General features: G+C 36.9%; 1 protein-coding gene across 2 annotated transcripts; it reads right to left on the reverse strand.

Moving 5' to 3' along the window:
* Window positions 1–2,949: 2,949 nt before the first annotated feature.
* Window positions 2,950–6,383, reverse strand: DEF8 (differentially expressed in FDCP 8 homolog). Of its 2 annotated transcripts, XM_067792179.1 has the most exons (3): window positions 5,587–6,383; window positions 5,348–5,392; window positions 2,950–3,920 (listed from the first exon to the last, which is right to left on the reverse strand). In XM_067792179.1, the coding sequence occupies exons 1-3, from the start codon at window positions 6,284–6,286 to the stop codon at window positions 3,175–3,177; spliced, it is 1,491 nt and encodes a 496-aa protein (XP_067648280.1). In that variant the 5' UTR covers window positions 6,287–6,383; the 3' UTR covers window positions 2,950–3,174. The 2 variants fall into 2 exon arrangements, with proteins under 2 accessions (XP_067648280.1, XP_067648281.1); XM_067792180.1 differs by lacking the exon at window positions 5,348–5,392.
* Between the last annotated feature and the right edge of the window lie 6,614 nt (window positions 6,384–12,997).

The following is a 12,997-nucleotide window of genomic DNA, read 5'->3' on the forward strand; positions in this document are numbered from 1 at the left end:
ATGAACGCTCCGTAGCGATTTGTACTATAGACCCCCAACACTATTTTTCTCTTTGCTCTCTCTCTCTCTTCCAAAAATATATGTCATTTGCGGAGTTCAGGAAGGTTCGGTTGGGCGACTGATCCATCGCTACGTGTGGTGGCTTTTATTCATTCATATTTTCTTTTAACGGTGTTGTGGAATAATGCAATGCATACACACGCCAGTCGCTGGAGTTTTGTTAGCATTGCATCTTCGTCGTTGTTCTCGATACCCAGGCCACCGAGCCATAGGTTGTATTGGGTTTTACCACCATTGAATACATTCACTTCAGCACATGTTGGCTGCAGCCACATAATTTGCTAGACCTTGACATACCATTATGGACTTCGTGGCCCTAGGTGACGTGGAATTAATGAGTAATGCTGTAGGAGCTTTATCTCAAAGATGACCCCGAAGTACTTTACTTCGGTTCCACATTACAAATCCACATCACCTGTGGCAGTCAAACTATGTCATCCCTGCCTCTCCTTTCTTAAGAAACCTGCCTTATCTACTAAAGATGTGTGCGTATGCATTCATATTGGAATCATCTCACAGAGGCGAGGTTATCTATTATGTTGGAGAGTGTTACAGGTATGGGCAGTACTTCTTCGGATATGAATACGGTACCGCGAACCTTAAGTTCTATGCATTTTTGTCACCTTTGACGACATTCTTACCTTACCGCTATAATATCTAAGCCCGTTGTGGGTTACGGGTTACAACATCAAGTCATGAAACTGAATACTCTGAAATGGCAGCAACGAATCCCACCTCTTTTTGCCGCGCTCAAGACAACACACAGTTTGGCTAACACATTCTTTGCCAAAGTTGATTTTGTTGCCGAGTTTGCATGAACAAGTTCTCATATTGGATTTCCCATCTACTCGAATTGATGACCAAGGAAGACAACTTATCCCCAAAGGCGAGCCAGGAAGGAAGGTAATAAGGGCTGTGGAAATAGTACAACACAGCAACCGGATTGTCTATTAACAAAATTTGACTGGAATAATGGAAAATCGTATCTTACAGTTCAACACTCTGAAAACTTAGCCTACTGAGGATATCATATGTTTTAGCAAGGTACATGTACATACATTAGTGTGTGAAGTGCAACAATTTACTTGTTAAATTAAGTACTGCAGGTGATCAAAAAGTTAGCACCAAGAGCATTCATGTATGTATGTAGGTGAGGTTGTAACTTTTAGTCTGTGGGATTACAATATTTCAGCGCCCAAATCACGATGTCTGCGCTAGAAAGTTATACATGTCGTTACAATAAAGCAAGCAGCCACACATATGTACATGTAAACATCAAAGCAAGCAGCCACAAATACATGTAAACAGCGAAGTAACAGCAAAGAGAATATTTCACATACAAGTAGGCAGCAGCTAAAAGCAGAATTTATTACTCACATATAACTAGAAGACAAAATGTGAATGCCCCCGTCTTGTTAGGGATCTCAGAATGTACCCGCGGCAGGTATGCCTGAGGCGAAATTAAATAAAATACCAAACTTATTCGGGCGGTGTGTAGCACAAACCTTTTAAGGTGTTTCCAGCGCAAAATATAGCTTATTCAACCCAATTGTCAACCTCACCTACCCGTGGCGAATCCTGTTACTTCAACAGCCGAGGATCTGGCGACCCCAAGTTCGTCATGGATCTAGGGGGTGGGAGAGCGGTATGGCCTTGAAGGTTTCACGTGGTCATACTAAATCATTCCCGAGATGGTCGGGCTAGTGCCTTAATGGTGCTTGTTACCAGAACGCACCGGATCTGCATCCGGCAAAGGATCATCAACATGGATAACACTCCCCAAGGCCTCCGGGGAGTGTCCTTATAGCTACAACAACAACAACAAGAAAATGTGAATATCAGATACATATAGGAGAGATAAATAGCAGCTGTTCCAAAAAGTCTAGACCCTTAAAGAGATATGCGAACGAGGCAACAGAGAATATTGTGACGAATATTAGTGACACTAAGTGATACTCACATCACTAGTCTGATGCTAAGTAAATGAAGCCACAACAACAATAAAGCAGGCAGTCACTTGTGTACATAAACGAATCAATTGTTTACACATATGTACGTACACGTAGCGGAGAGAGACGTACGAACACATGCATATATCTTATCTGAGATGCTCCCAAAAGTAGGCAATTATCTGTGGAAGTATCATTCATATATACACGCGCATATGAGAAGCTATAACGTGCATCTGTAGTTATGTTATAGCTGGTAGCAAATTCTAGAAATAGAAAAGCCTAGAAATATGTCAACGAGGAAACCAAAAAGTATAAAAGCAGCAGCAGCTGAGGCACGACAGAATCAGTTTGATTTAAGCACGCTATTTGTCGAGCAGTAGAAGTGTTATTGTGAAGTACTTTAAAAAAGGCCAGGGCTAGTACCTTAAGAGCACTCCCCAAAATTAATGGGGAGTGTTTTTATCACCACCAAAGATTCACCACTACAAAAAGAATTTCAACCTACTGCTGTTGTTGATTTAAAGGGAAATTTAATTGAATGTCTCCAAAAGTTACTAAAAGCAAAGGGAAATGTAATAAAATTACGATAACAGGATAATAGAGGGATTATACTGTATTATCTACCCAATGCACCTTCAGGTAATGCAGTTGACTACCAAAGTCGTTAGCGGCAGAGTATAAATTACGCCTTATCGAGGAAGCTGCAGACTTTTTTTAAAATTGGATGTCATCCAACCAAAAACAATTTCGACTGATTTTAGGTACGAGAATCAGAAAAATCCAAAAATTGTTCAAGGTCACCCTCAACATAAATTTACCCCCTTATTCATAAAATAGACAAAATGTTGTATAAAACTTTCTATACAATTTTCCAAATATAAGAACATTGTATCAGGGCCAGTCTCCACTTAGTAAACATTTCTTAGTCATGTTTTCGGGATTCAAAATCTCAATTTATTTACGATTATGAAAAGTCAATGTTACATAAAAATAAATTGCATTCAAAGCAGGCGTGTTTTGATATACTTAAATTATAGTATATACAAGTACATTAAATTGTTTGGCAAACTATTCAGCCCAAATTAGTTATTACATACGACTTTTTGCGTAATTAGAAAAATACATAAACTCATTCGTTATTTGATTAATTCTAAAATCTTAGCTAATTATTAATTTCTTCGCTAGCATTTGTAGCATCATCATCATCATTCGCACCATTATTACTGTCTAATTGATTTTTACGTTCTTGTATGCGAACACATTTCGGACAAATCATGTTCTTGCGTGTCATACAAACCCGATGATAAATTGAATTACATTTATCACACATAATACAACCATCATCGAATGGAAATATCACTTCATTATTGCTACAAATCTCACAGATATACGCTTTGGCGCGACACAATTCACAGTGGCGTATATGCAGATCGAAGGCATTAAATAGCTTCTGCATATAATCAAATAAAATTCCTTTCTCTATTAATTCTAAATCATTGATTGAATAAAATTCGGTGGATTGTATTAGGTGGTGACGTAAATCGTTGGAGCCTAAATTATCTTGCATAAATAGAGCACTCAATTGCTTATCCAAAAGTTTCTCTTCGCTAGCTGTGCGACATTTTAGAAAGTATTTTCTCATATGAAATAAGTTTTGACGTAACTTTTTGACGCTACCTAACTTTTCTAGGAATATAAAAAGTTTTGGATTAGCCTCTTCTAGTTTTATCAAAGGTTTATCGTAGAAGAGTGTGATTTCTTGAAGCGAGGCACGTGACACCCTGTATAGTGTAAAATCCCAATTATGCACGACACGGGCAGGTATGATGCTACTATCATTCCAATGGCAATTCGGACAAAAATATAGTCCACTATAGTCACACAAGCGTGGTTCAATCCAGGAGTTTTCTATTATAGTGATAGAACAAGAAAGAATGGGTTAATAATATATAATATACAATGTATGAATTATTGTTTAGATATATTATGTATTTCTCTTGTCTTATAAGGTTAATATGCGATGAAGGTGGAAGTTATGTATGTAGTGTTAAATATTTACATTAAAAATGGATCACTACCACTATTTTTATGGTTATAGTGCTTAAGTGCCTTAAAACGTTAGTCATATTCAGAAATCATACTGTTCGCGAGCTCCGATCTATATAGGTACCACAAGACATAACCTCATCTTTAATTGCTAAAGGTGGAGCTAGTAATGAGACGTTGCGGTTATTGACAATAAAACTATGATTAGAATGACTTTAACTGAGTTACTACTGATATGATATCGAGACCTTCCTCTTCCGATAAAAATAAAGATGCTGGCAGTCGATTACACGACATAATGCGCTCGGCAATGACCGGTCAACATTTTCCAACGGTTTGACCAGTTTGTGTTGTAGTTGCTCTAGCTCTTCATATCGCTTTCTATCGTTCCTTTCTTCTGTCACAAGGAGACACCCGTATGATAGTTTTGAGTACGGAGGTCTGGAAGCCTTTCACTTCCTACAGTGAGTCATTGAGGGCAGAAGACGGTATAACGACGGATAAAACAAGATCGATTTGCCTATTGTCTTTTGTATCATTAACAACTTTTCTGGACCATTCCCCAAGTACATGAAGTATATTATTTACGGCGTTTCTTCGAAATGGGGTGACTTACGTTTTAACCGACCACAGGCTGTCGTTTCATTCAAGCCTATAAATGGGTGTGGATTGCGTAGCTTAGAATATCTTCGCGTTAACCATGCCTATTGCAAGTAGGGTCTAAAATCCACAGACCTAAAAGGTTCTTGAGATGGCCGGACTAGCAGCCAAATTGACGTGCCACGAATGGCAAATTTGTGAAGCTCCATGAAGTACAAGCCTGGGAAATGGTTCCTGTAAATGTTGTGTTTCTTGAACATTATCTGCCTCCACAGGGATTTTTTGACAAGATTTTCAAAATTTATAGAGTCGAAAGCTTTGCTCTTCGATCTATCCTTACATCTCATGTCTGGAGAGCACTGATATGGCGCAAAGGGAACTATATAGAAATATAGGAAGTGTTCAAGTAAGGAAAAGTATATACTAATGATATTGTTGATAGCAATGCAATTGTTTTGTTTTATAGTGCAAGTTTTTTTTCATAACGGCTGCCTCTATTCGTCTGGAAAATTCAGCACAAAGTTCTCCAATTTTTTTTTTTTTTTTTTGGTTTTTTTGGTCTTCTTACTTTATTTTGGACAGTACAGAATAATTTCCGGATGAATAGCCAGTTCTTTTGAAAAAACACAATGGTTGCTATTTCAAATAAATTTCCCTGGTGTAAGCGTTTTATAACTGATAGTCTTTACCCGCTTTTTTGTTTGAGCCAAAACAGCTAACCGACTCAGGTAGTGCTAAAATAAAATTAAAAAATTGTTTAAAATTTAAAATAAAAATGAATGAAATTATAGCCGCGAGCTATTTGCAAGCTAATGTTTCGAATTAGTATAATTTATCTTATCAGCAAAAATATATGTATGTATGTATGACTGTATGCCGATGTGCATACCTACACGCATACTATGCATATAGGTATATAGAAACTCACTAAAATTCAACAGCGTTCCACACTCCGCACATTTATAATTTTGAGCAGCCAACCCAATTTCTGGACAAATTTCATCAACAGGATAGCGACGTTCCGACGCAATCACATGCGCACATATACGCACAACACTGTCTAAACATTTTTGATGTGCCATAAAATTGCAATCGCTACATATATAACTTGTTTGTATCATACGCCATATAATGCCACTACAATGATCACAATATTGTCGTGCAGCAATATGACCACTTCTTTGTATATTGAAATGATGTCCCACGACTGTTTTTACTTGAGGCGCTACTTCCAACGGATCAGCCTGTGCTGATTCCAATTCTTTAAGGGAGAGGCGTAAATCGACCAAATGGCGTACCAACCACCGTCTCTCCTCACTGCACTCATCTGATAACATTACCAAATCACGACAGTGCGCTATAGCTGCTTCCAAATCTTGTATATTTGCGTCGGATGTGAATATTAAACGCCATTGTTCTTTTACCAAAGAGGCTGGTATTGGATAGGATTTATCACTTTGCGACGCTGTTGAGCTAACGTCATCGTCATTGTTTGTTGTTGCACTGCCAACAGCACCACTGTCACTGCCTGTGAAGCTATTTTGTGGTAACAAATTGGAAGCACTTTCGCTGATAAAATTGGTCAATGCTCCAGGTATACTGGCTAAGCTTCCTCGTACGGAATTCATCTTTTGTTTTGAGGTCAAAGTGTTTACATTATTAGATCGCAAAAATATACAAATATGTACTATTAAACTATTTTGAACTGGTTGTCATCAAACACAAAACCTAAATAAAAAACAGCTGACACAGCAGAGTGGCCTTAGAGATATTATAGGCCCGACACATACGATTTTTTATGCAGCACCGTTTGCTTTCAGATGGGTGAGGTTTTAGCAGTGTCCATTCAAAATACCCGTCACGAGTCTACAGTCCTCTATTTTTAATGATAGAAGCTACTTTGTTAGTCTAAGGTTGAAAGACCTACACATAATCGTCGACACTTTACAGCCCCGCGTTTGAACCCACACCTTTCCTGCTTGGTCGATCATGTGCACCTCTCGCCTTCGCTCAATTTCGCCCAGTCTAATTGGGACGTCTACGGAGCAAGCTTCAAGGGAAGCGCCCTTTTTAGCTAGTTCATCCGCTTTTTCATTCCCATATGCCCTGGGACCCAATATAGATGTAGGAATAGTACCAACTCAAGTACTAAAATACTAAAACAAAGTAATCTATTTCTGAAGAAACAAAGAAGGTAACTCAGGGAAAATAGTATAAATGGAATAGAAAAAATCAGATCAGTTCAGTTGTAGAAAAAATATAAAAATAATTACGCCGGAACACACAAAACCTTAATTTAAATTAATTTTTAAAATCTTTTAAAAAAAAGAACAATTTCATGTACTAATTTAGTATACATAATTATTAAAATAAATATTTAAATATAAAAAATGTGTTAAAACCAAATGTTGCTACATCTTTGGGGTCTCAACCGCAGCAATATTATTCGTTTATATGTGTGCGATAATCCGTTTAAATTGAAAAACGATCTCATCATAAATATACGTATGTGTGTGCATGGAACATTTGCGGAAAATTTTTAAAAATATCTGCATGTGTAAATCTCTCATGAAAAGATATTGAGCAAAACAAAAAACAATAAATTGAAAGAAAAATTTTCTAAAATTCATCTACTAATCAAAAATAAAAGTTTTGAATTTCAATCCAAACGTTGTTTGTAAGAAATACTTCAACTCAAACAAATTAATTCTATTGAAAATCGGCGTGAAATACCACCATTGGAAGTAAAAAAAAAATGAAACAATTTACTCTGGTATCAAAATAAAAATGGGTTTGCACCAAATTGAGGAAGACTATCACTAATTATGTAAAGCAACAGAAAGCAGAACGTGTACCGAAAAGGCAGAAGAAGCAGAAAACATATCGAACATCTAAAGGGCCAGATACGTAGAAAAGTTGGTTTTGCATTTTTGAGAAAAAAGGAAATCAGTATTGTGAGTATGCAATGACAATAATGATGTATAAACAAAAAGACAATAATTAAAACCGATTTAAAAAAAGAAGACAAAACAAAAAATGTAAACAATGTTTCTAAATATTCTAATGTAATTATTCAAGCCAGTAGGAAATATTATAAAAAAATTTTATTTGAAAATACTTTTCAACTCATATCGTAATTAATTTTGTAAAAACATACATATATTATTTGTATTTAACTTTTGTATTACATAAAACAAATATTTGTAACCGGCGTTTAGGTTTAGTTTTGCTTAGTTGATTTAAAAAAAAACATATTAAGAAATGGATCTCTTCAAACTATTAGAAGTGCAACTGTAGCAGTATTGCGGGAAAAGCTTAGGGAGTTAGGTTTAACCACAGATGGCAATAAGTCGAATTTGCAGTTGCGCTTAATCGAACATTTCGGCCTTTCTGATCGCGAAGATAGTGATGTTGAATCGAGTGTTAGTCGGTACGAGGAAGCTGCTGAAGTGGGTTTACAAACCCGGAATGTTTCACGTTTTACCCTTAAGGATATTGAAGATAGTGTATCCTCTTTTACAGGTGTATACTCACTTGACGTTAATCAGTGCGTGAGTTTGAAGATAGTGCAACTATTGTAGGATGGAATAGTTTGCAAATGTTCATTTATGCCAAGCAATTATTAAAAGGTGCAGCTAGGTTGTATATTAGGGGTGTTAGGGATATACGAGATTGGCACTCATTGAAAAAGGCTCTTATAGATGAATTTGGAGCGAAGTTGTCTTCATCAGAGGTACACAAGCTTTTGCGAAATCGTCGCAAAAAACATAATGAATCATTTCTTGAATATCTTTACTCTATTATAGAGATAGGAAAGCCTATCAGTTTAGATAGTGAAAGCATAATTGACTATTTTATGAATGGGATACCTGACTCTAAAATAAACAAATCAGTTTTATATCAGGCCAAAGATGTGAGTGAATTAAGAAGACAAATTAAGATTTATGAGAAGGTTAGTCAAACCCAACAAACGCAGAAAGAGGTATATTTTCATCACCAGTAAAACGCATTGAATCAAAGTCAAGTGGTTTAAATACGGAATCAAAAAAGTGCTTTAAATGTGGAGATGCATCTCATTTTGCTAATAATTGTCAAGGGAAACAATATCGTTGTTACAAATGTAATAGGATGGGACACAGATCCTTCGAATGTAACGAGGTAGTATCAAAAAACAATGCTATTAAGACAGGTCAGAGTGTTAATATTTTGCGTGACAAGTGTGGATTAATATTTAAAGATATTCAATTATGTGGGTATAAATTTTCTGCTTTATTAGATACAAGTTGTGATCTTTGTATTATCCGTAAAGATATCTTAGATATGATGGATAATGAAATTAAATTAAATAGCGACAGACGTCGACTAATGGGTTTGAAGGAAAGTGCCATTGACACTATAGGAAGTTTGGATGTGAAGGTTGACATTGATAATGTAATCATGGACGTTACATTTCATGTCGTAAACGAAGTAGATTTGCGTTATGCCGCTATAATAGGTAATTGTGTTCTGAAGAACGTGGACATGTTGGTTAGAGAAGGTGAGGCAATTTTCCTTAAAAGATTTGCTAAAATCTTTAATGAGCGTTGCGATTTGTTTAGTGAGTTTGATCATATCTCCATGTCTGTAGAAGAGTTCAAGAAAAACGAAATATCACTTGACTTAGAACACCTAAGTAGGGAAAATGCATGTTTGGTGTCATCAACAGTGAATACATATAAGTCAGTAAAGGAAAGAGAAAGTCCTGTTGTTATGAAAATTGTACTTAAAGATGATATACCAGTGTACACTACTCCTAGAAGAACGTCTCGTATTGATCAGGTTTATATTGAAAAGCAAATAAACGAATGGTTAGAAAATGGAATAATTCAGTCAAGTATATCTGAGTATGCTTCACCAATAGTTTTGGTGCCTAAAAAAGATGGTACCAAAAGAATGTGCTGTGACTATCGCGAATTGAATGAAAAAATAATTAAGGATAATTTTCCAATGGCATTGATCGATGATGTAATTGAGCGATTACAGGGTTCAAATGTTTTTACAACTTTAGACTTAGCAAATGGATTTTTTCATGTAGATAAGGATTCTCGAAAATATACTTCTTTTGTTACTCATAGTGGACAGTTTGAATTTTTATACGTACCCTTTGGTATATCGAACTCTCCAGCAGTATTTTGTAGATTTGTTAGTTCAGTATTTAGAGATCTTATTCCAAATCGTACCATTGTTGTTTATATGGACGATATTATTATTCCAACAAAGGATGAAAAATCCAATATTGAAAGCTTGAAAATTGTGTTAAAGAGTGCTTCAGAATACGGTCTTAAAATAAGATGGGACAAATGTCAGTTTTTGAAAAGAAAAGTATCATTTCTGGGTTATTTGATAGAAAATGGAACAATAAAACCATCTGTCGAGAAAACTCGCGCTATTACTAATTTCCCTATGCCAAATAATACAAAGCAAATACAACGTTTTTTAGGACTAACATCCTACTTTAGAAGATTTGTACCTGACTATGCCTCTAAAGCTAGGCCTCTTACTGATTTATTAAGGAAAAATGTAAAATTTAAAATGAGTGAAGAAGAATGTTTGGCTGTTGAACAATTAAAAGCAGCCTTAGTAAGTGCCCCAGTACTTAAGATATATGACCCACGAGCAGTGACGGAAGTACATACGGATGCTTGCATGTATGGGTACGGAGCAGTATTATTGCAGAAGGATACTACCGATCAGCAATATCATCCCGTTCAGTATATGAGTCGTCGCACAAGTCAACAAGAAGAAAAATACCATTCGTATGAACTGGAGGTTCTTGCTATCATTGAGGCACTTAAAAAATGGCGTATTTACCTAATGGGGCTTAAGTTCAAACTAGTAACAGATTGTAATGCTTTCACTCAAACTATGAAGAAAGTTGAGGTTCCACTTAGAGTTTCAAGGTGGGCTATTTTCCTTCAGGATTTTGATTTTACAATTGAACACCGTTCTGAAACAAAGATGAAACATGTAGATGCATTAAGTCGTGTCGCGTGTTTGTTAGTAGAAGATTCAATTAGGCATCGTTTAAAGGAGCTTAGAGGAGCGATGAATGGATTAAGACAATACGGAAATTACTTGAGAGGGAGCAGTATTCAGACTTTTTTGTGAAATATGATTTATTATATAAAGATCCAACGACGGAACTGTTGGTAGTACCGTTTGCTATAGAGGAAGAGATAATTAAGATTGTGCATAGTAAAGGACATTTTGGCGTAAAGACAACGCAGGAATGCTTGGAGAAAGAATTTTATATGCCATAATTACGTTCAAAAGTAGACAGGGTAGTTCGAAATTGTGTTGAGTGTATTATTACGGAGGGCAAAACAGGAAGGAAGGATTTCTCTCTCCAATCGATAAAGAAGATGCACCTTTAGGAACTTTTCACATAGATCATGTAGGTCCTTTGGATTTGACTTCTAAAAGGTACAAATATATTCTGGTAGTTGTTGATGGGTTTTCTAAGTTCGTCTGGGTGTACCCAGTAAGGTCAACAGAAGCTGCATCAGTTATTGATAGTTTGGAAAAGTTGTCATTGGTTTTTGGTAATCCAAAAAGAATAATATCCGATAGGGGAACAGCATTTACGGCTGGGGTTTTTGAGGAATATTGCAGGGTACACTTTATTCAGCATTTAGTAACTGCGACTGGTGTACCAAGAGGCAATGGCCAGGTGGGGCGTATCCACAGAATTGTAGTTCCAATGTTAGCGAAATTGTGTATGGATAATCCATCCCATTGGCCTTCGGGAAGTGTTTTTACCGCTGCAACAGCAACAAAGATTGCAGCCGACCGTGTACTGGCTGGTTGGACCTTATAAGCGCAGCTTCAGACGCGGTAAATCTGCTAACCTTTGCCAACAAATTATACTTTGGACTGAGTAAAAGCTGAAAAGTAAAGCACTCTCTCGGCAAATGGAAATATCGCCCTATCTCGGCTGCCGTTTGAAAACGCCCTCTATTAGAAAATGTTTGAATAACGCCTTAGAATTCGTACTCGTTGTTTTTGTTGTTGTTTTAGCGGTACAGACACTCTCCGAAGGTTTTTTGAGGGTTCTTTACCGGATGTGGATCCAAAACGTAACGCCTGTTTCCATAAGAGTTTCGGGTCACCAGAGCCTCGCAAGGTAAATATGTATGAGCTGTTCAAGAACTATAAAGGTGTCAGCATAATCTAACGAGCTAAAATACAGCAGCTAGACTGGCTAAGCCATATGATTTGAATAAAATAAAATGATATGGCCTGGGAAGTATTTTTTCTGTACCTATACATATCGAAACCGAGGAAGAGGAAAGCACCCTACTCTGTTAAAAGAACCAGGTGGAAAGCGTGTTCCTGCTCTAGTCGAAATAAATCCGAGCCACATCGAAACAGAAAAGCTGTAAAATGAGCCTCACTTATTTTATGGATATTCCCCCTTTTGAACTTTTCGGATATAAACCCAATACGTTTAGGTACCAGCCCGAAATGACGCTTAAACGCTCAAAAATATTGTGGCCGAATTCAGCAAAAATTAAAAAAAAAATGTAAGGAGCGATAACATCCAAGGCCGAGCTTTCCTTTGTGTCGTGCTCCTTTTAATTTATCTTACAAATTGGCGGGACGGGACCTACATGTTTTATGCCGACTCCGAACGGCATATGCAAGGCATATGAGTTTTCACTGAGAGCTTTTCTTGGCAGAAATACAATACGAGTGCTTGCCAAGCACTGCAGAGAGGCGATCCCGCTCAGAAAAATTGTCTTCTAATTGAAAAAACTTGTTTCTAAAATTTTGATGTTGCTTTGCACTGGGTGTGAACCCAGGATCTTCAGTGTGGTAGACGGAGCACGCTACCATCACACCACGGCGGCCGCCGAATTCATCAAAGCTTCCGAGTAATCCCGGCTATGAATAAATTATGACTTGATTTCTAATCACCTCACTATTGTAAATTAAACTTCTAGGAAACGTAGATATATCGGGATGTTACCGGCAAGATTGGCCTTATTTGAAGACTCCGCTAGTTTCTCTAGGGAACCTACCACAGAACTGCTTCTATCAGCCTGAAAAATAATGTCAACTAAGAAATTAATCGAAGAATAACTCTTACCATAAAAGTATATACCTCATCAAATCTCATGATCAAAATTCACGGTCTTCAAAAAATACCTAGCCTGATGTATCCGAGAGCAACTTTCTCTGGCAGATATATGGTCATGTCCGTAATGCCGACGGCGTGTATCGAAGGTTGTAAAGGGCTAAAAGCTTTTCTGTCTAGCTGCTGTTATGCGAATTGACGCAGATGCTCCAGCAGATAAGGA

The sequence above is a fragment of the Eurosta solidaginis genome, chromosome 5 (assembly GCF_040869045.1).
Source record: "Eurosta solidaginis isolate ZX-2024a chromosome 5, ASM4086904v1, whole genome shotgun sequence".
Lineage (NCBI taxonomy): Eukaryota > Metazoa > Arthropoda > Insecta > Diptera > Tephritidae > Eurosta > Eurosta solidaginis.

Excerpts from the sequence above, each read along its gene's own strand:
- DEF8 (XM_067792179.1), bottom strand. The coding sequence starts at position 6,286 with ATGAATTCCGTACGAGGAAGCTTAGCCAGTATACCTGGAGCATTGACC. Across the intron at positions 5,393-5,586 it reads TGGAACGCTGTTGAATTTTA|CACTACCTGAGTCGGTTAGC; the intron begins GTGAGTTTCTAT and ends ATTTTATTTTAG. Across the intron at positions 3,921-5,347 it reads TGGCTCAAACAAAAAAGCGG|AAAACTCCTGGATTGAACCA; the intron begins GTAAAGACTATC and ends TCACTATAATAG.